General features: G+C 40.4%; 1 protein-coding gene across 5 annotated transcripts in view; it reads right to left on the reverse strand.

Annotated features, from left to right (window-relative positions):
- Positions 1-24,000, reverse strand: part of UGT8 (UDP glycosyltransferase 8) — a 100,509-nt gene that overhangs the window by 3,721 nt on the left and 72,788 nt on the right. For all 5 annotated transcript variants that reach the window (XM_017347341.3, XM_008267465.4, XM_008267468.4 and 2 more), the window contains 3 exons: positions 10,388-10,530; positions 8,728-8,804; positions 1,913-2,132 (listed from right to left, as the gene is read on the reverse strand). In XM_017347341.3, coding sequence (XP_017202830.2) covers positions 1,913-2,132; positions 8,728-8,804; positions 10,388-10,530 — 440 coding nt within the window. The remainder of the gene's footprint in view (positions 1-1,912; positions 2,133-8,727; positions 8,805-10,387; positions 10,531-24,000) is intronic.

Below are 24,000 nucleotides of genomic sequence, written 5' to 3' on the forward strand. Positions count from 1 at the left end.
AATTTGAGAAGTGTGAACAGCAGTGTGTTAGGACTGAGGGAGAGATCAAGTGAAGGCTTTTTCTTATGGGTTTCTTTCTAGTGGGTCACATAAGATGAAAGAAAGTGATTTTCCACAGGCACTTTTTCTCTCTCACCAATGCCTCACGACCAGGTTACTGTTAAATAATAAACCCAGCTGTTAAAAGTACAAAACCCAAGTATTAAGATGTCATCATAACTCTCTTTCTACGGTAAACAATGGTTCATATATAAACTTTTGAAATAACATGAATTTATTCACTATATAATTTTTTTTTAAATTCTGAAATTTAGGTTTACTTCAAGATTCTGTTGCTAGAATTTAACAGCAGTGTGATCTAAGGTTAAAACAAGTTCTCTCTTTGATTCAGTCTGTCTCATACCTAACAAAACACAGTCACACTAACTTCCTGTAAATAACCACACTTTTTGCTCTTTTCTTTTTCATGGGCCTGAATTCCAGCAACTGTGCAATTCTACACCACCCAAGAAACTCTACTCTAGAACTATACATTATAAAACTTTCCTAAAAAAGACTATATGAGCTCTGTGTGTGTGTGCATGGGGGGGGAGGGTTGTGTTGTTGTTGTTGCTATTGTTGTTTTGTTCCAAGTGCCAGAGCTGTAACCAGAGTCCTGCAACAGAGTCCTTCATAGGGCTACAGCATGAAGACCACTTCTGAGCCCACATAAAGGCAGAACATTAAGCCTCATTTGAATCCAACAGCATCATTTTATATAAAATTTATTGATTGTTCTTTAGAATATAGCAGCGTTTCTTAATTCTGTGTTAAGCCATATCCTCCAGGTATAAACAGAAGTAGCTTGCTGTTTTCAAATCTTTAATGTCATTGAAATGGATAATAAACATCGTATCTAAAAATGGCAGAAACTGGAGCCATCGCAGTGGCATAGTGGGTAGGGCCACTGCCTGCAGTACCAGCATCCCATATAGATGCCAGTTGGAGTCTCAGCTGCTCCACTTCTGGTCCAGCTCTATGCTGTGGCTTGGGAAAGCCGCAGAAGATGGCCCAAGTCCTTCAGTCCCTGCACCCATGTCGAAGACCTGGAAGGATCTCCTGGCTTCGGATTGGTGCAGCACCTGCCGTTACGGCCATTTGGGGAGTGAACCAGCAAACGGGAGACCCCTCTCTTGCTCTCTCTGTCTCTGCCTTTCTGTAGCTCTGCCTTTCAAATAAATAAGTAAATCTTTTTAAAAAATGGCAGAAACCGCTGCTTTGTTTTGAAACTACACAGGCCAGCTCTCCAACCTTTCAGATTCATTTATGAACTGGATTAACTCAGGACCCATCAAGAATCTAAAAAACAAAATAAAATAAAATTCTGATTCACCTTTCACCTAACTAAATCTCAGCATTTCAAGAACACCCAGTGCTAGGACCACCCAGCAGCAGCTGCCTTACTGCAGACTACAGAGAACACTAGCTGGGCAGTCAGTCCCGGCTGCAAATTTTACCTCCATAGTTGTGTGAATGGGGGCAAATTACTAAAGCTCTTAGAGTTTCAAGTCCTTTATAATGTCTATAATGAAAACTGTGATTTATAATTGCTATGAGTATTAAATTAAAATGGACATAGAATTTGACACACTGTAGGAATCTAATGATTTTTTCCATTACACGTTCTCTGTCCTCAATGTGGCAAACACTGATAATTACTCAGAGTCATCATAACCTAGCTAGCCACATGACTGCTATTTATATTTTTCAAATTACACAGTTCACGGAAAATACATTATCATGGGAATCCAAAGGATATTTCCATAACTGACTTATTAATAATTTGTTGATAATAACTGGGTGCTGACAATATACTGTATAGGTATAGGTGACAGATATAATCATAGATATTTGATATTAATTGAAACCTTACCTGGGATTATTGATCACTTTCACCAATGCTTCATAGAGCTCTCCTTCCGTAACTGTCTTCCACTCTAGCAATATCCCCATGCCTTTTGCCTGGACCCGGGTCATAGTATCATAATGGTCTCCAAAGAGTGGGATTCCCACTACAGGCACACCATGGTACATAGTTTCAAAAATACTGTTCAAACCACCATGACTCAGGAAGGCTTTAATATTTGAATGCCCTTAAGAAGGATAAGAAAAAAAACAACTTACAATACTATCACTCTAGAAGACAGAGTATCTTCTATAATAATAATTTATAATAACATGTATTATAACATTATATAATAATTTTCCAGAAATTTCTTAAAAGTCCTCACTACACTGGGACCAGCATTGTGGCACAGTGGGGAAAGCCATGACTTGCAATGCTAGCATCCCACATGGCCCCAGGTTTTAGTCCTAGCTAGCTGTTCCACTTCCAATCCAGCTCTCAGCAAATGCTCCTGGGAAAGCAGCAGAGGATGGCCCAAATGTTGGCCTTGTATCCACGTGAGAGATGAAGAATCAGCTCCTGACTCCTGGCCCAGATCTGGTCAATGCAGCCATTTGGGAAGTGAAACAGTGGATGAAAGACCTCTCTTTCTCTCCCTCTCACTTTCTCTCTCTTTCTCTCTCTGTGTACATGTCTCTTTCTAACTCTGCCTTTCAAATAAATATAATAAATATTTTTTAAAAGTCTACATTATAGTAAAATACATTGCACATACATAATTTTAAAGCATAATTTCACTACTTTTTATCTATACTTATTACACTATTATATACATAATAATAGATTTGTATAAGAATAGTGTCTGCAAATACTAGCTGATAGAATCAAAAAGGGAGAGAACGATCCAACATGGGAAGTGAGATACACAGCAGACCCATAGAATGGCAGATGTCCTAAACAGCACTCTGGCCTCAGAATCAGCCCTTAAGACATGCGGATCCGGCTGAAAAGCCCATGAGAGTATTTCAGGCATGGAAAGCAAGACACTCTGGGGAAAAAAAAAAAAAAAAAAAAAACAAAAAAACCTGTGAGTGAGATCCCAGTGGAAAGAATGAGTCATCAAAGAAGGAGGTACCTTTCTCTGAAGGGAGGAGAGAACTTCCACTTTGACCATGGCCTTGTCTAAATATGATCAGAGTCAGTGAACTCAGGGGGCTTCCATAGCCTTGGCAGCTCATGACAAGAGCCTAGGGTGATTACTGAGGCCATAAACAAGAGTGTCAATTTGTTAAGTCAACAACAGAAGTCACTGTGCACTTACTCCTCATGTAGGATCTCTGTCCTTAGTGTGCTGTACATTGTGATTTAATGTTGTAACTAGTACTCAAACAGTATTTTTCACTTTATGTTTCTGTGTGGGAGCAAACTGTTGAAATCTTTACTTAATGTATGCTAAACTGATCTTCTGTATATAAAGAGAATAGAAAATGAATCTTGATGTGAATGGAAGGGGAGAGGGAGCGGGAAAGGGGAGGGTTGCGGGTGGAAGGGACGTTACGGGGGGGAAGCCATTGTAATCCATAAGCTGTACTTTGAAATTTATATTCATTAAATAAAAGTTAAAAAATAATAGATTTGTATATATTAATCAAAAGAATTTTAAACACTTAAAAATGTAGCTTTAAACAGAATGTTCCTTCTTTCTCTTCATCACATCACCTGAATGGCATCACATATTTAAATGGCCAGTAACTAATAGGAAGTCAAAGAAAGCAAAAAAGTATCAGAAAACAGCAAGGTACCTCCACATTCTACTAAAAGTAGACACCTATTTGGTGGCTACTCAGGCATTTATCAATGTTAAAGTCAAATTCTCTTCATAAAAAAGTTATGTACCAATTTAGTACAGGATTCTAGAATTTATGTGTTTATCTATACAGAAACATTGTGAAGTAGTCACTATTTGCAGTATTCAAGTTATATTGGCATTAAAGTTTAATTTCATATTTTGGGGATACAAATAAGTAGAGAAGCATTTATAGAAATCAGTTGTGGGGCCAGCACTGTGGCATAGTGGAGTAAGCCTCCGCCTCTGGCACTGGCATTCTCTATGGGCACTAGCTCTAGTCACAGCTGCTCCCCTTCTGATCTAGCTCTCTTCTGTGGCCTGGGAAGCAGTAGAAGATGCCCAAGTACTTGGACCCCTACCCCAGCATGGGAGAACCTGAAGAAGCTCTTGGTTCCTGGCTTCAGGTCTGCTCAGCTCCGGTAGCTGTGGCCATTTGGGGAGTAAATCAACAGATGAAAGACCTTTCTCTCTGTCTCTCTGTCTGTAACTCTACCTCTCAAGTAAATAAAGAAAATCTTTAAAAAAAATCTTTTAATATATGGGATACCATGTCACCTCTAGTTGTCATGGAGATAAAAGAGGGGGTTTGTCAAAATTAATGAGATATTTCCAAACCCAGATTTGCTTTCCTACATAATACCATATATTTTATAAAAGATGGAAAGATTTGCATATTAAGTGTAAGAAAAGCAAACTCTGTACTTAAGAAATGTGTTATTGGCCAAAAAGAAATCATAGTTGGTAGAAACACAAGTCTTTTAAACATATACACACCAGGTACAAAAACTGTGTGTTAATCACAGCCTCCACGGGGTACCCAGAGCGCTCCAGTATGAAAGCCCAGTGGGGAGCGTCAGTCATTGTCACTAGATATAGCTCACAAACGGCTTCCAAGAGTCTTAGGTCCAACTAAAGGATATGTCCCACATGTGGATTTCAAGCTTTCTTTTTAACAGTAGAACCCCTTTCCTTGAACAAAACCACAATGTCAAGGCTGGTAAGAATAAAGCCAAGCTGTCATGCAGAGAGAGAGAGAGGTAGCAAGGAATGAGGGAGAGAACGTGATTTGGTTTCTACTTCCTATCCTGAAGGAATGTATCAATCATGCTTAAAAACCACTAGGGGATCCACAAACATGCAGCCTAGAGTTAAAAAGGACATTAATCCCACTTATTGAGATTTGATTATTATTTACAGCTCTTATCTATACTCCTGAGGAACAATCCCTTTTCTACTTACTACTTGTTGAATTCTTTATTTTGTGGAAGGTTAAGCTTATGATTATAAAGTAAATTGAGAGGCTGGTGCCATGATGTAGAGGGTAAAGCCATGGCTTGCAATGCCAGCATCCCATACGGGCACCGGCTCAAGTCCCGACTACTCCACTTCCAATCCAGATCCCTGCTAATGGCCTGGAAAAATAGTGGAAGATGCCACATATACTTGGGCCCCTGTTTCCATGTGGGAGATGCCTGGCCCACCTCCAGCCATTGTGGCTGTTTGGTGAGTGAACTAGCAGATGGAAGATCTCTCTCTGTCTCTTTTTCTCTCTAACTCTGCCTTTCAAATAAATAAATAAACTTTTTTTTTTAAAAAAAGCAAACAAAGTATGCCATTGCAAGTTATAAAAGAAAAATAAGAAACAATGAGAACAGAGTGTGGGAGCAAGTGAGGGAGGGAGAGAGGTTAGGGTGGGAATTATCACTACGCTCTTAAAACTGTATATACAAAATGCATGAACTTTGCTCCCTTCATACAAATAAAAACATTTTAAAGGACATTAATCTTGGAAATGTCAGAGAGCTGAGACTGTGGAAACCAAGAGAATGAGAGACTTGAGGATGGTGTTCAGGAGTGGGCACTGAGTACTGCACTTGCCGGAGAGTTCCATGTCATAGAAGCTTTGGTGATCATGAATAACAGGGTCACACTGTGACTTTGCTTTGTTTTTTTTTTTTTTTTTTTTTTTTTTGACAGGCAGAGTTAGACAGTGAGAGAGAGAGAGACAGAGAGAAAGGTCTTCCTTCCATTGGTTCACCCCCCAAATGGCTGCTACAGCCAGCGCTGCGCCCATCAGAAGCCAGGAGCCAGGTGCTTCCTCCTGGTCTCCCATGCGGGTGCAGGGCCCAAGCACTTGGGCCATCCTCCACTGCCTTCCCAGGCCATAGCAGAGATCTGGACTGGAAGAGGAGCAACCGGGAGTGGAACCAGCGCCCATATGGCATGCTGGCACTGCAGGCAGAATATTAGCCTAGTGAGCCACGGTGCCGGCCCCCACACTATGACTTTGTGATAGCCCAGAGTCGAGTCATCAAATTTAAACTTCTTGCTACTTTCCTACTTTCTATGGAATCTGAGTCATAATTGTAAAAACATACAGGAAAAAAACAGAAAAAGAAAAATATAAATGTGAAGAAATGGAAATTTTCTTGTCTTCCTTTTTTCTCAGTTTTATCATCCAGAGAAAGTCACTTTTATTCATAAAACACATTTTTTCATGACTTTTTGGAGCCTCCTTGTATACATAGATTTCAAAACTTTCACTAAAATAAACTTATCTTCAGCCGGCGCCGCGGCTCACTAGGCTAATCCTCCGCCTAGCGGCGCCGGCACACCAGATTCTAGTCCTGGTCGGGGCGCCAGATTCTGTCCCGGTTGCCCCTCTTCCAGGCCAGCTCTCTGCTGTGGCCAGGGAGTGCAGTGGAGGATGGCCCAGGTGCTTGGGCCCTGCACCCCATGGGAGACCAGGAAAAGCACCTGGCTCCTGGCTCCTGCCATCGGATCAGCGCGGTGCGCCGGCCGCAGCGCGCTGGCCACGGTGGCCATTGGAGGGTGAACCAACGGCAAAGGAAGACCTTTCTCTCTGTCTCTCTCTCTCACTGTCCACTCTGCCTGTCAAAAAAAATAAATAAAAAATAAAAAAATAAACTTATCTTCTAATTCCATTTTCCATGAAATTGTTGATGTTTTCTCATATTAATAATTACATGAAAAAGATTTATTATGTATATAGTATATATGATATATACATAACACATGTATATATTATACATATGCATATATTATAAGCATAGTATGTGTATATTATATATATATATATCTATAATTCTTTACTATTTCAAAGTCATGAAGTCCAGTTTGCTGATTTTTAGAGGGATCACTATAGTTTCTTTCTTTTTTTTTTTTTTTTTTTTTTTTTGACAGGCAGAGTGGACAGTGAGAGAGAGAGACAAAGAGAAAGGTCTTCCTTTGCCGTTGGTTCACCCTCCAATGGCTGCCGCGGCCAGCGTGCTGCGGCCGGCGCACGGTGCTAATCCGATGGCAGGAGCCAGGTACTTATCCTGGTCTCCCATGGGGTGCAGGGCCCAAGTACTTGGGCCATCCTCCACTGCACTCCCTGGCCATAGCAGAGAGCTGGCCTGGAAGAGGGGCAACCAGGACAGAATCCGATGCCCCGACCAGGACTAGAACCCGGTTTGCCGGCGCCGCAAGGCGGAGGATTAGCCTAATGAGCCACGGCGCCAGCCTAGAAGGATCACCATAGTTTCTAGAAAGTACAGCTGGTGTTATGGCACAGCAGGTTAAGTTACTCTCTCCCAACTTTGGCATCATATATTAAAGTGCTGGTTCAAGTCCCAGATGCTCCACTTCTGATCCAGCTCCCTGCTAATGCGCCTGGAAAAGCAGTGGAAGATGGCCCAAGTTCTTGGACCCCTACTACCAACATGGGAGACCTGGATGAAACCGCTGGCTCCTGGCTTTGGCCCCTGTCCACAGTGGCCATTTAGACAATAAACCAGGAGATGGAAGATCTACTTCTGTCTCTGCCTCTGTCACTTTGCCTTTCAAAAATTTAGAAAATAAAAATAAATACATTTTAAAAGCCCATTTTCAAAAATATAATTTAATTTAAAGTCATGTGTATATTATTTTATTAGTATTTTTTGTTTTTTGACAGGCAGAGTGGACAGAGAGAGAGACAGAGAAAAAGGTCTTCCTTTTCCATTGGTTCAGCCCCCAATGGCTGCTGCAGCCCACGCGCTGCAGCTGGCGCACCGCGCTGATCCGAAGTCAGGAGCCAGGTGCTTCTCCTGGTCTCCCATGGGCTGCCGGGCCCAAGCACTTGGGCCATCCTCCACTGCACTCCTGGACCACAGCAGAGAGCTGGACTGGAAGAGGCGCAACCGGGACAGAATCCGGCGCCCCGACCAGGACTAGAACCCGGTGTGCTGGCGCCGCAGGTGCAGGATTAGCCTATTGAGCTGCGGCACTTGCCCTATAATTTTCTTAATAAATATTACATTAAAGGATAGTGACATATTTTCAATAAATTTAAAAAACAAAAATTTATATTTTATCTGCTTTCTGAATAAAGAGTTAAATAATTTAGATTCAAATATAATTAAATGATCTATATAAAGTACTTTCAATTTTGAATTGAGCATAAAAATCCCAAGAAATAAATCAGAAGAAACAATGTGCTTCCACAACACCTGGTGATTCATGGGGAAATTGAGGCAGATGACTAAAAGTAAAAATAAATCAACTGTTTCCCTGGTCTTTTATTTTTCTTTGGTTTCAAACAAATAAGTAACTTCTAATATTCCTTGGCTCTGAGACACATCTGTAATAAAACTATAATACAAATCCGTATGTTCATTGTTTTAATTTTATTACATTCACACAATGAGATTAATCAGGTATAGCTTTATTCACTGGCAGTTTATACAGTTAACCTATATTTTCCAGATAATTCAAATTGGTGACTGATCTAATGCTTTTAATTTATAACTCAAGTGCTTCTATTTTACAAATTGCTTTCCAATAAAGATGTGGAATTTTGGGCTGAAATTTGAGACTTGAGATGGCAGAGAAAACACAATGACTGTATCATAAAATACACAGATATAGTATGAATCATTCAAGTACAAAAGTCATGTTTACACAGTTAAACTCCAATAGCCAAGTAGTCATTCCCACATCATGGACTTACCAAGCAGGTCATTCTGCGGTAACCATTCTATGAGCTTAGTGTTGTTTCCTAGATTTTTTGGTTTGGTTCCAGAAAATCTGAAATGCACACCAGACAATTTATTTTTCAGACTTCAAATCCTAGTTCATAGTATGAACTACCTGGTTTAACTATATTTCAAACAATTGGTAGTCTTAGAGTGAAACCATGCTTCAGTAACAACAAGCATTTAATTAAGCTTCTTTTGAACCAAAGATATTTCTTTGAGGGATGCAGAAATAATTTGCTTAGATAGAAGATATATATTCCATTGGCTTCTCTATACAGAGATAGAGAGGGAAGGAACCAAAAAAAAACTATAATGGAAATCAAGTCATTTCCTACCAGTCCCAGAAGCTGAAACAAAGGGCTAGTTTCACTGGGCAGTCAGGGGTCCTACCCTTAACACCTGGAGCTGAGGGACGGTACAAGTATTGTATGAAACCAGAAAGTGCATCTCTTTAGCTGGGCCCCAAGGACAGCAGTTCTATGGAGCAAAGGACATCATTAGGCTATTCCCTGCCTGCTCTTTAAAAGGTAAACCATAAGGGTGAATCATGATTAAGAGTATGCCGAGAACTTGCTGAACAGACACAAACCATCCTAAATAAAGTAGAAGAGGTGCTTCCTGGGTGAAATCCAAAGAGGAAATTTAGTAGACCAGAATCTGAAGGGAGAAGTCCTGAAAAGTTAGAATAAAATACTTGTGCACTTCCATCTCAATTTAGCTCAGGACACATGAAGGCTGAAATCTACAAAGTTGCTATAAAGGAAAGACCCTTATTACTCACAGCCTACTTGTAATGGCTTGAGAGATACCCTTCTAACTGTATGAGCACTGTGGGGCTGACAGTGCTCACTACCACATCACAGAGCCCAACACTGGAGGCAGGCACGAAATAAATACATGCTAAAGAAAGAATTTAGATCTATGTTTTAAGCATGGGACTGGAAACCTTGTACACAGACACCTGTTAGTGTCTCTCAAAGGAAGCTGATGCCAATCTGTGGGTTTGTCATTAACTAGTTATTCACTATATTTGTACCAACACTGATACACACACACATTTCCTTTTTTTTCTTTTTTGTTTGCTTTTTAAATTTTATCTCCCACACATAAGTTAGAACAGTTATCTCAAGAACTAAAAAAAACGTGAGCAAGGAAAGAGGGGGAATAAATGGAGGAGAGGAATATCATTGTGTTCTTAGGATTGTATCTACCAACTATATTAAATCTGTTAAAAACTAATTAAAAATTAAAATTAAAAAATTTACAAATTGATTTAAAAGACCATACTGAAAGGCATCATGCAACTACAACTAAAATGTTTAAAATGATAATAAATCATGCAAGAGTAAATAAGGGTAAAAATCTCAGGACGACTACAAATGCATCTGAATCTAGAATAAATCATTCTGAATCAAATTCTTTTCTACACAATAGGCCAGTGGTCTCTTTAATCAATCCCAGAGTCTTATGAATTAATTTCTAAACTCCATTTCACTAAGAAACCAAATGAAGAGTCAGGAGCATCCTGTGAATCTTGCCAGAAGACTCAAAGTGCTGTGCTTCAGCGAGACCTGTGCACTCAACAAAGGGATATGGAAAAATCAAAGCAAAGAAGCTTTATTACTGCCTTACCTCCAAATCACTTTTTGAGGCAATCTCCCCAGTGCTCCTGCCAGTTTGTTAGCAATGTCTTCTGACAGATACTTGACACCAGCTCCAAATGAGACCAGGACAAAGCCATGTTCATTAGCACCATCTACCCACTGTTGAAGATCCTGTAAGTCAAAGTGTGGCAGGTAATCTTATGAAGATCAATAAAGTTCATAATCAGTGTTGTCAACAATCCTGCTTTTCAAAAGCCTTCAACAATTAAGAGGTAAAGAAGAGAATACATTTTCCTATAAATAACTGTCATAGAGAGTGGTTCTGACCCACTCCATACTCCTAACTGGCAGAGTGAAATGTCACAGTTCCATTTCACAGACCACACAGGTCTCTTGCTTGAGTCAAATGAGTTGTGACAGCCACATCACCTATGGTTCTAGCATAATCTTTCTAGCATAACCTGATTTGTAGCTCAGGAGTACTACAGAATACATATTGCCACAACTGTATCACTGCACAGCTTAATTATTTAAGTGGAAAGTTAAGCCTAAATTCCCTTCCCTTCCTTTCCATATCCTTTCATCACTTAATTAGGTTTCTATTAACTACCACACTCATTTTTAGCAAGGGGGCCCCAAGTGAATCAGTGCATAGTATCGCTACATTATGAAGATGCATCACGCTTTCCAACTACTGAGTGCGTAAAATAGGCTACAAGCATTTATTAAAGAAAACTTGAGGGGCTGGTGCTGTGGCGCAGGTTAATCCCCCGCCTACGGCACCAGCATCCCAGATGGACACCAGTTCTAGTCCCAGCTGCTCCTCTTCCGATCCAGCTCTCTGCTGTGGCCTGGAAAAGCAGTAGAAAATGGTCCAAATGCTTGGGCCCATGCACCCGCATTGGAGAGTGGGAGAAAGCACCTGGCTCCTGGCTTCAGATCGGCTCAACTCTGGCCATTGAGGCCATTTGGGGAGTGAACCAACGGAAGGAAGACCTATCTCTCTGTCTCTCTCTCTCACTGTCTGTAACTCTACCTCTCAAATAAATAAAAAAAAAAATCTTAAAAAAAAAAAAACAAAACTTGACCCAAACGTCTTATTTTCAAGGAAACTCATTTATAAATATATGAGAGGAATAAAGGCTATACTAAATTTTTAAAGGAAAATGGAGAGAGACAGAGCACTTTCATCTTCTGGTTCCCTTCTTAACTGCCTATAATAGCTGGAGATGGTCCAGGCCACAGACAGGAGCTGGAACTCAATCCAGGTCTCCCACACGTGTGGCAAGTTCCCAAGTACTTGAGCAATTTCCTGCTGCCTCCCAGAGTACACAATAACAGGAAGCTGGGATCAGAAATAAAACAGGAATTTGAACCCACATACTTAGATATGGGATGCAGATATTTCAACTGGCATCTTGAATTGCTAAGCCAAATACCCACCTATCTTATATCAACTTTTAATTTATATTCTGCTACATTTACCAAGAATATCACATGTGATGACATGTTAATGGCATTAAGTATGAATTCACAGAATCAGGAGCAAATTGATTTATAATTGTAATTTCATGTACAACCCTAAGCTGGATGTACTTAAAACAAACAGAAATGCTATACATGCAATAACTTGAATATATATGATGTTTCATCCCTAGGGTTTGCTTTCCTTCAAATAAATTATTATCTACTACCAAGTTCTCTAAAGATGAAACTTCCAGAGCCCATATTACTTACAAAACACTGAATATTCAAATATATCAGGTAGGTCTTAGATTAATAATGCTACTTAAATTTTACTTCACGAGGACTTAAAAGGTATTTGAGTTTCAATTGACCATCTAATACTTCTCCAATTGTATGTTTTATGTTCTGCCTGATACAGTTTTTTAAAGTTTTTTTTTCTACTTATTTGAAAGACAGAATTACAGAGAGATGTAGAGACAGAGACAGAGATAGCGATAGAGATAGAAAGAGAGAGAGAGAGACGTCTTCCATCCGCTGGTTCACTCCCCAAATGGCCACAATGGCTGGAGCTGTGCAGATCCAAAGTTAAAAACCAGGAGCTTCTTCTGGGTCTCCCATGTGGGTGCAGGGACACAAGGACTTGGGCCATCTTCTACTACTTTCCCAGGCCATAGCAGAGAGCTGGATTGGAAGTAGAGCAGCTGGGCCTGGAACCTGTGTCCATAAGGGATGCCGGCACTGCAAGCAGCGGCCCTACCCACCACTATGCCACAATGCTGGACCCTTGAAGTCATTTATTTAGGAGTTTAGGGGAAGAAGTGTTATTAAATCAATTTATAATTGATGGGACCCTAAATCCAGAAAATACTTTATGTGGAAGAGATAGGAACTAGCACCTTTAGGTAATTGGCTATATAGGCAGACTTTTCCTGAAGCTCAAATTTCAAAGTCTTTGCCATGAGTTCATCGTGATGGCCCAAGTTCTTGGGCCTCTGCACCCATGTGGGAGACCCAGAAGAAGCTCCTGGTTCTTGACTTTGGATCTGCAGAGCTCCAAGCCCAAGTCCTTGGGGCCCTGCACCCACATGGGAGACCCAGAAGAAGCTCCTGGCTCCTGGCTTCAGATCAGTGTAGCACCAGCTGTTGCAGCCAACTGGGGAGTGAACCATCGGATGGCTCCTGGCTTCAGATCCGCTCAGCTCTAGCCATTGCAGCCATTTGGGGAGTGAACCAATGAATGGAAGACTTCTTTTTCTCTCTCTATGACTCTGTGTAACTCTGCTTTTCAAATAAATAAATAAATCTTTAAAAAATACATAAGCATGTTCATTACAAATAAAGATATTTTAGAATCTTCCTGCCCACAGGAAACACCAAATCTAAAAAATTAGGTTTAAAAATTCACTCATGATGTCAAGAAAATGAAAACGTGCTTAAAACTCACAAAAAATGCATACACAAAAATAAAAAAAAAACTGTATGATGGACAGCAAAGGAAACCTGAATAAACAGAGACATATAACTTGTGCCTGACTAGGAAATATTAATGTTATCAAGATGCTAATTTTTATAAAAATTAAAGGGAATATAGTCCCAGCCTACCTTCCATGATATAGAAATTGAAAATTAATCTAAAAATCATCCTGAAAAGAAAATGTGACAGACCACGTGAATTTTGTGAAAGCTCATGCAAAGTTTACTATTCTAGATTCTAAAATGTGCTCTCGATTTTAAAGCCACTACATTGCAAATTTTCATTGTGAGCAGAAAGGAAGGTGCCCACAGACACAATGGCTGAGCCAAGGTGAACTCAGCATGTTCATTAGCAGGGGAAAGAGTCATTCAGTTGCCAGCTATGGAAATAATATGAGGTTCGATCCATGCACTAGCATAAATCACAGAAAGATTACAGAGTTAGCTTGAACTATAATACACCAAGCCCTCGAAAGAATCAAAAAATAATACTTTCATTGAGTTTGAGTAGAGAATTCCTCATCCAGCCACAGACTCCAATGTCATCAAGGAAAGACAGACAGATGTGACTATGTAACAAACTTCTAGAGTCTAACAGACACATTTTAAAAAACAACAGAACAACAAATAGACTGGCAGAAATGTTTAATATATAAATTAAGGATTAATACTGGGGCCAGCGCTGTGGCGCAGGGCGGTAAAACCCTGGCCTGAAGCACTGGCATCCCATATGTGCGCCAGTTCAAGACCTGGCTGCTCCACTTCCTATCCAGCTCTATGCTGTGGCCTGAGAAAGTAGCAGAAGATGGTCCAAGTCCTTGGGGCCCTGCACCCGTGCAGGAGACCCAGAAGAAGCTCCTGGCTCCTGGCTTCAGATCGGCACAGCGCCGGCTGTTGCAGCCAATTGGGGAGTGAACCAGCGGATGGAAGACACACTCTCTCTGCCTCTCCTCTGTGTAACTCTGCCTTTCAAATAAATAAATAAATCTTTTTTTTTTTTTTTTGACAGGCAGAGTGGACAGTGAGAGAGAGAGACAGAGAGAAAGGTCTTCCTTTTCCATTGGTTCACTCTCCAAATGGCCGCTGCGGCTGGCGCACCGTGCTGATCCGAAGCCAGGAGCCAGGTGCTTCTCCTGGTCTCCCATGCGGGTGCAGGGCCCAAGCACTTGGGCCATCCTCCACTGCACTCCCTGGCCACAGCAGAGAGCTGGACCAGAAGAGGAGCAACTGGGACAGAATCTAGCGCCCCTACTGGGACTAGAACCGGGGGTGCCAGCGCCACAGGCGGAAAATTAGCCTATTGAGTCGCGGAGCCGGCCTAATAAATAAATCTTTAAAAAAATAAATTAATTAAGGATTAATACTAAGCTGAAATATCAAGGGAAGAACCCACAAAAAACTTAAGAAACACCCAATTCCCATCAGGAAAGAGAATGGATTAAACACAGAAAAGTGCTTCACCTCACATGATTTATCAGGGAAATGCAAATTCAAGCTTTTTTCACATAAACTATGTAGTAGTCTATTACAGAAGGCCAATTTAGCGTCATTTAACCTTTAAAAACCGAAATTTATATTTACCTTTTAAGTATTACAATTTTGCAAATTTCTTTCAACTTTTTTTGTCATTTGCCAGAAAGATAAAATACCATTTCTTAAATGGCTTCAAGGCTGATAATCTTACAAAGCAAGCCCTTCCAGCTTAAAGTTTATCTTTTAAATTGTCCAGGGGCTGGTGCTGTGGCATAGTAGGTTAAGCCTCAGCCTGTAGTGCTGGCATCCCATATGGGGGGATATGGGAGTCCAGACTGTTCCATTTCCCAGCCAGCTCCCTGCTGATAGCCTGGAAAGCAACAGAAGATGGACCAAGTGCTTGGGCCCCTGTACCCATGTGGGAAACCCGGAAGAAGTTCCTGGCTCCTGGCTTCACATTATCCCAGCTCTGGCCATCACAGCCATTTGGGGAGTGAACGAGCCAATGGAAGACCTCTCGATCTCTGTCCCTCCCTCTCTGTAACTCTGCCTTTTGAATAAAATAAATCTTAAAAAAATAAAAGAGAGAGACAGGTTATTCCAACATGACGGAATAGGGAGAGAGTTTACTGTTCTAGTCTAGGGGAAGATAGTTAAAAAAGGAAAAAAAAAAAAGAGAGAGAGAGAGAGAGAGAGTGCATTCTCAGGGAAGAGTTAGGGAGAAAACTGAAGTGGAAACTCCATGGATGTTAGAGGAATAATGTGGATCTACATGGAGCATGTGGATGTGCAGCATGAATACGACACAACACAGGACCCCAGCAGCCGAGAGCCTCAACACCAGCTTTGGAGAGTGAAATGAGACCAAGCCACTGGTGATAAAAGCTGTGGGGAGAGCATGCCATGAGGCCAGCCTGGAGCTCAATGGGGGACAGTGTACCTGCCAACCTAGAGGAAAAAAAAAAAAAGGGAGATATGTTTCTCTCTCACCAACTCCCTGACAATGGCACTCTTCAACTAGCAGTGACAGGGTGGGTGCCATTTTGGACATATTTAATAGCTGTGTCAGCTTGTGTCAGCAAGCCCAGCAGCCAGCCAAGAAGACACCCGAGTCTAGGTAGGAGGACTGACAGGGGACTGGGTGCCCACTAAGGACTGTGAGGTGTCCCCAGCCTCTCAGCACGTCACAGGCTATAAGGCTTAGGCTGCCTTGGTGGATGCCTCTCTGTGGACAGCATGGACTGGCTGGGCAGTGGATCCTCAACACCCCATGACTGTGGAAGCCTCCTATGTTGGGAATGTGGAAACATTGTGGCTATGTGGGAGGGCACAGGGTATGCAGGCTGGTTCCCTGGGCAGTCACTGTGGGAAGCTCCACACACTTAGGGAACCCTAATCGTCCCTAATTGCGTGGGGTGGGTAACTGCTGCAGGATTTGTGCTCACACTGAGGACTGCACGAATCCTTTGTGTGGTCCTTGTGGTAGCACAGATGAATAATGCACTCACTGGGGCTAGCCCCCGGGCATTTGTTGTCTTGGAGGAGAGGAAGTGAGGGTGAGATTACACCAACAGCGCTGATCAAACTCTCCTTTCTGATTAAAAAAAAAAAAAAAAAAAAGGAGATTTACCACACCCAACTGGGATGTCAACCTGGATACTCCCCCAACCCTGGACAGAGCTCCCAGGCCACATATAGCAAAAAATCTGGCTATTCACTGAAAGAGCAGACACTCCACTAAGCCACAGAGGCTTATTCCAAAGGTAAAATCCATCAGAGAAAGAAAAAAAGAAAAACAAATATCCCCACAAATGCCTAAAATAAATGGAGATATTCAAGGAACAAGAATAAGGAAGACAACATGATGCCCCCATAGGAACACAACAATGCTTCAACACTAGGATGCGAAGATGAATATATTGGTGAAATGCTGGAAATGGAATTAAAAAATAATTACAGGATAACTCAGAAGTAATCAGAAGCATCCATGAATTTAAAAAAATCCATAAATGACATGAATGAAAATTTTCCCATGAAATTGAGATTTTTAAAGAGAAATATAAACAACATATTATAAATGAAGATTTCAATAGATCAAATAAAAAATGTGGTGGAAAGCCTTAACAACAGACTTAGTGAGGCAGCAGAAAGAATATGAGGGTCGGCACTGTGGCGTAGTGGGTTAAAGCCCTGGCCTGAAATGTCAGCATCCCATATGGGCGTTGGTTCAAGTCCCAGCTGCTCCTCTTCTGATCCAGCTTTCTGTTATGGCCTGGGAAGGCAGTAGAGGACAGCCCAAGTCCTTGAGGCCCTGCATCCATGTGGGAGACCCAGAAGAAACTCCTGGCTCCTAACTTTGGATCGGCTCAGCTCCAGACATTGTGCTCATTTGGGGAGTGAACCAGCAGATGGAATATCTCTCTGTCTCTATCTACCTCTCTCTGTAACTCTGTCTTTCAAATAAAATTTAAAAAAAAGAATATTTGAGTTAGAAGATGAATCTCTGGAAATTTTACAATCAAATAAAAAATTAGAAAGATTAAAAACAGTGTTAGAGATTTATGGAATACTATCAGGTGACCCAACATACAGGTCTTAAGAATTTCTGAAGGTATGGATTATAAGGCCTTTTTAGTGAAAGAATTACACAAAGCTTCCCCAATTTGGAAAAATAAAGGGATGTCCAAGTACAGGAAGAACACAGAACTCATAATATGCATGACTAGGAAAGATATTCACCATGACACATTGTAGTGAAGCTCTCCACAGCTAAACTTAAAGAAAATATTCTAAAATACGCACTGGAGAAACGCAGATTACTTTCAGAGGATGTCCAATTAGACTCACAGCTAGCTCACTTCTCATCAGAAACTCCACAGGCCAGAAGAGAATGGCAAAATATAATCCATGTCTCAAGAGGAAAATAAAAAAAAAAAAAAACTGTCAACCCAGAAAACTATAACCAACAAAGCTCTTTTTTGTGAATGAATGTGAAATAAACACCTTCCATAACAAACAGAAATTGAAAGAATTTGTCACCACTCATCCAGCTTTACAAAGGTGCTTCAGGATGTGCTATACACAGAAACACAGAAACATGAAAAGAATGTGAAGGCAGAAAAATTCCCAGTAAAAGTACAAAGGAAATCCAAAGTAAAAATTAGGAGTATTCATGTAAAAATTGGCAGGGCCAACTCATAACTTATTTTTTTAAAAAGATTTATTTATTTATTTGAAAGGCACAGTTACAGAGAAGCAGAAGCAGAGGTAGAGAGAGTCTTCCATCTGCTGGTTCACTCCCCAGATGGCCACAATGGCCAGAGCTGTGCCAACACAAAGCCAGGAGTCAGGAACTTCATTTGGGTCTCCCATGGAGGTGCAGGGGCCCAAGGACTTGGGCCATCTCCCACTGCTTTCCCAGGCCACAGCAGAGAGCTAGATTGGAAGTGGAGCAGCTCAGTCTCAAACCAGCACCCATAGGGGATGCTCGCACTGCAGGCAGCAGCTTTACCTGCTACTCCACAGTGCTGGCTCCCCAAGTCATTACTTATCAATAGTAACCTTGAATATAAATGGCCTCCCTCTCCAATTAAAAGATACAGACTACCTGAATGGATTAAAAAAAACAAGACCCATTTGCTGATTAAAAGAAACACATCTCACCAATAAAGATACATGAAGACTGAAAGAATGGAAAGAGATATTCCATGCTAACAGAAAGGAAAAAAGAGCTGGTGTAGCCATCCTAATATCAGACAAAATAGACTTTAATACAAAAACTGTTAAAAGAGACAAAGAAGGGCACTATGTTAGGATTAAGAGATCACTTCAAAAGAAGACTTAACTATAATAAATGTATATGCACCCAATTACAGGGCACCTGGCTATTTAAAAGGAATACTAATTGATCTAAAGAGAGACATATACTCCAATACAACAGTAGTGGAGGACTTCAATATTCCACTTTCAGCAATGGAAAGATAAACCAGACAAAAAAAAAAAAAACAACAACAAGAAAACAACAGTTAATCAACATTATATACTAAAGGAAACTAACAGATATCTGCAGAAGTTTTCATCCCACAGTTGCAGAATGCACATTCTTCTCACCAATGCATGGAACTTTCTCTGGGATACATCACAAGCTAGGCCATAAAGCAAGTATCAGTAAATTCAAAAAAAATCAAAATCATACCATGCATTTTCTCTGACCACAATGCAATGAAGATGGAAATCAACAACTCAAGAATCTCTAGGGGCTGGCACTGTGGGTAAAGTGGGTAAAGCTGATGCCTGCAGTGCCGGCATCCCATATGGGCTCCATTCAAATCCTGGTTGCTCCACTTCTAATCCAGCTCTCTGCTTTGCCCTGGAAAAGCAGCAGAAGACAGCCCAAGTCCTTGGGACCCTGCACCTGCGTAGGAGACCTAGAAGAAGCTCCTGGCTCCTGGCTTCAGATCGGTGCAGCTCCAGCCATTGCAACCATCTGGATAGTGAACCAGCGGATGGAAGACTCTGCCTCTCCTTCTCTCTCTGTTTAACTCTTCCAAGTAAATACATAAAAAATAAATCTTTATCTTTATACAAATAAATCTATATCCAATATAGTCCTGGAAGTTTTAGCCAGACCCATTAGGAAAGAAAAAGAAATCAAAGGGATAAAAGTTGAAGGAGGAAGTCAAACTATCTCTATTTGTAGATGATATGATTCTGTATATAGGGCATCTAAAAGACTCCACTGAGAGACCACTGCTACTCATTAAATTTATAAGTTTGATGAAGTGGCAGGCTATAATATTAACACAGAAAAATCAATAGCCTTTGTATACACAGACAATGCCATGGATGAGAAAACTTCTAAGATCAATCCTATTCACAATAGCTACAAAAAAAAAAAAAAAAAAAAAAAAAACAAATACCTTGGGATAAATTTAACCAAGGATGACAAAGATTTCTATGATAAAAACCGTAAAACATTAAAGAATTAGAAAAAGGCCCCCCAAAACATAAAAATCTTAAATGTTCATGGATTGGAAGAATCAATATCATCAAAATGTTCATACTACCAGAAGTGATTCACAGATACAATGCAATACCAATCAAGCTACCAAAGATATTCTTCTCAGATCTATAAAAAATGATACTAAAATTGATATGGAAACACAGGAGACCCCAAGTAGCTAAAGCAAATTTATACAACAAAAACAAAGCCAGAAGCATCACAATACCAGATTTCAAGACATACTACAGGGCAGTTATAATTAAAAACAGCCTGGTACTGGCACAAGAATAGATGGGTAGACTAATGGAACAGAATAGAAACTCCAGAAATCAATCCCCACATCTACAACCAACTTATCTTTGACAAAGCAGCTAAAATCAATCCTTGGAGTCAGGACAGTCTCTTCAACAAACGGTGCTGGGAAAATTGGATCTCCACATGCAGAAGTATGAAACTAGACCCCTTTCTTTCACCTTAAACAAAAATCCACTCAAAATGAATTTCAAAGAGCTAACTCTACTACCCAATACCATCAAATTACTAGAGAACACTGGGGAAACCCTGCAAGACATTGGCATAGGCAAAGACTTCTTGAAAAAGATCCCAGAAGCACAGGCAATCAAAGCCAAAGTTGACAAATGGGATTGTACCAGGCTGAGAAGCTTCTGCACTGCACAAGAAACTCTCAGCAAAGTGAAGAGCTAATCAATAGAATGGGAAAAAATATCTGCAAACTAAAAAAGGCTTAATATCCAGAATTTATACAGAGCTCAAGAAATTCAACAAAACAAACAATCCAGTTAAGAAATGCGTGAAAGATTTGAATAGACACTTTTCAAAAAGGAAATCCAAATGGCCAAAGGACACATGAAAAAATGCTCAGGATTACTAGCCATCAGGGAAATGCAAATCAAAACCATGATGAGGTTTTACCTCACCCCAGTTAGAATGACATTCATACAAAAATCAACAAACAAGTGCTGGTGAGAATGCAGGGAAAAAGATACCCTAAGCTGACTTAGGTGGGGATGTAAACTGGTGCTGCCACTGTGGAAGACAGTATAGATAGCTCAGAAATCTGAATACAGATCTACCATATGACCCAGCCACCCCACTCCTGGGAATTTACCAAAAGAAATCAGCACCTGTAAGAATTATCTGTACTCCAGTATTTATTGCAGCACAATTAACTGTAGCTAAAATATGGAATCAACCCAGATATCAGTCAACTGAAGAATGGATAAAGAAATTGTGGGATATGTACATATGTAGTATACACAGCAGTAAAAAAAAATGAAATCCTGTCCTTTGCAATAAAAGAAATCCAACTGGAAAACATTACAGTTTGTGAAATAAGCCAGTCGCAAAAAAATAAATACCATGTGTTCTCCCTGATTTCTGGTAATTAACAGAGTAACTAAAAGGTAATCTATAGACGTGAAATTGACACTTTGAGATGCAATGACTTTATACAGCCTTATCTTGACTGTTGAGGAACAGTTTTTTTTTTCATACTATTTGTTGAACTCTTTAATTAGTGTAAGGATAATCTTACGCTTGCAAAGTTATTTGAAAATAGATCTTAGTAAAAAATAAGAATGAGAACAGGAGAGAGAGGAGGAAGAAAGGTGCAAGTGTCTGTGGGAAGGAGGGCAGGATGGGAAGAATCACTATGTTCCTAAATTTGTATATATGAAATGCATAAAGTTTGCATACCTGAAATAAAAGGTTTCTAGGTTAAAAAAAGAAATTGTCCATATTTTCTTTTAATAATTTATAGTGTAATTTTTAAACTCTTTAACCTTTCATCCGCTTAGAATTTACTTTGAGGAAAAGTATATGACTGGTATTCTGTATTTTTCTTTGAAGATTTATTGATTGATTTATTTGAAACGCAGAAGGTGGGGGACAGAGGATGGGGCAGGCCAAAGCCAGGAGCCAGGACTGGGAGCCAGGAAACAGGACCTCCATCTGGTTTTCCCATGTGGGTGCAGGGGCCCAAATACTTGGGCTGTCTTCTATTGCCTCCTCAGGTGCATTAGCAGGGAGCTGGGTGTGAAGCAGAGCAGCAGGGAATTGAGTCAGCACTCCATATGGCATGCCAATGTGGCAAGAGGTAGCTTGACTTTCTGAGCCACAACACTTTTCCCCAGCTTCATTTTTAAACAAATAGCACCATTTACTGAATATTTCCTCCTCTCCTCAAAGACCTGGAGTGCCACCCTCTCTGTCCATGTCTAGATTCTACCCTGTTCCACTGATAATTTATCCATTCCTCTGCTAGTTCCAAAGAATTTTCTTTGCTGTTATTTTACATTTATAGTTTAATGTGTCTAGCGTTAGATTTCTCTCATTACCTTTCAGTTTGGGAATTTTACTGGCTATTCTTTGTGTTTTATGCAACTTTTGAAGGACTCTGCTTTTCCTTCTTAACTCACCAAATCCCATTTACTGGCAGAATCACTTCTTCTGCATTTCCTGGGTATTTGTCTATGTCTGTGCACAAAAACATTGCACTTCACTCAACAGCCAACCTTAGAAATCGCATACAGCATTCCTGTTGAGTTGGCCAGCTCTGCACGCACAGTGTGCCACTAGATGGCAGGGCAGGAATTCAGCATCAGCATCTGGGCTTCAACCACAGTGCTCACCAGCCCAACCCAGAGTCCATCTCTATGGGCATAGAGAGGAACCTAAACCACAAGGGAAGAAGTCCAGTTTTCCAAATGCAAATGAAAGTCAAATGACCCCAATCACGAATCAAATATTAAACAGAAAACCAGCAACATGCGTAAGTGCTCCCCTCACTACGTTATCCTAATATTATTGTATAGAATAATCTTAGTCTCATACAATTTAAGTAATCAATTTAGATATCCACTTATACTTTTTGGTAAATTTTATATGGACAAAATTTACAACAATTTGAAATTTGAAAAAAAAAATCTTATCAATAAAAATCACTTTATCTTCTTGTAGGGTTAAATCCTTTGTGGAAAAATGTAGTATAATTATGAATTGTACTGATTATATTACATTAATATTACATATATTTAGCAAAATCATCGTATATACAGTAAAGTATTTGCCTTTAGTATTATTTATTTGAGAAGTGGCGAGAGAGGCAAAGAGAGAGAGAGAGAAGAGAAAGAAACACTCCTGTCCACTGGTTCATTCCCCAAACTGTTGCAACAGTGAAGGCTACACCAGGCCAAAGTTGGCAACTCTATCCATGTCTCCCATTTGTGTTGCAGTAGTTCAGTCCCTAGAGCCATTATCACTGTGTCCCAAGGCCTGCATTAATAGGAACATGAGCTCAGGAGCCTGAACCTGGTATTGAATCCAGATATTCCAAAATGTGACATGGGCATCTTAACCACTAAGCTAAATGTCTACCCCTGCCTTTTTAAATAATCAGAACCTGGATTTTAAAAAAAAAGGGTTGTTTTTAAAATAATATCAGATTTCTTTTTCTCGAGCAATCATAGGTCAAATGCTTGATTTGGTCATAGGAAGAAGAAAACTATGAAAGGTATGGGGTCCTCTTCTGTCTCCTACCTCTTCAATGGGAGCTAGGCTCTGTGAGCACAGATGGGCAGAAGCAGGATCTATGCAATATGGCAGAATTGGAGCAATTGTTCCACAAGTAATATATGCAATAAATTTATGCAAGAAAGGAAGGATGATGAGAAGATACTAAAAGGGATAGAAAGCAAGATCTTGAGATGTTTACAGAAGACAATCATTAGGTGATTCTTTTTTATATACTCAGACCCCTTTCCAAAAACAAACAGAAACTTCCTATAGTTGAAACCAACGTAAAACTCACCCCAATTCCAGAAATGCAAACGTAACTTTTTTAAAAAATTAGCTATTTATGAACCAAAGAAAGAATAATTAAATGCTGAATGTTGCAGGCACACCTCTGTAATCACCAGGTCGAGTGTGAGGACATGTGGTAGTGTGTGGATCTCTAGAGAGATCTTTAACATTTCTGAGGGCTGGGAAATATTGACCTGCCTGGGTTAGCAGCAACTATGTCCTCAGGGTAGCCAGTGACCAAACCTCCTCCGTTCTTTCTCCCCAGAATGGGAGTGTTGAGAGGGGGGCAGCTCCACCAGGAGTCCAGCAACACTGCATACTTTGTAAGCTTCATGCATTCTGAGGGAAGGGATGTATGTCTGGACTGTGAAAGAATCCCACACAGAGACCATGATGGGAGAAGC

This window comes from Oryctolagus cuniculus, chromosome 8 (genome assembly GCF_964237555.1).
Source record: "Oryctolagus cuniculus chromosome 8, mOryCun1.1, whole genome shotgun sequence".
NCBI lineage: Eukaryota > Metazoa > Chordata > Mammalia > Lagomorpha > Leporidae > Oryctolagus > Oryctolagus cuniculus.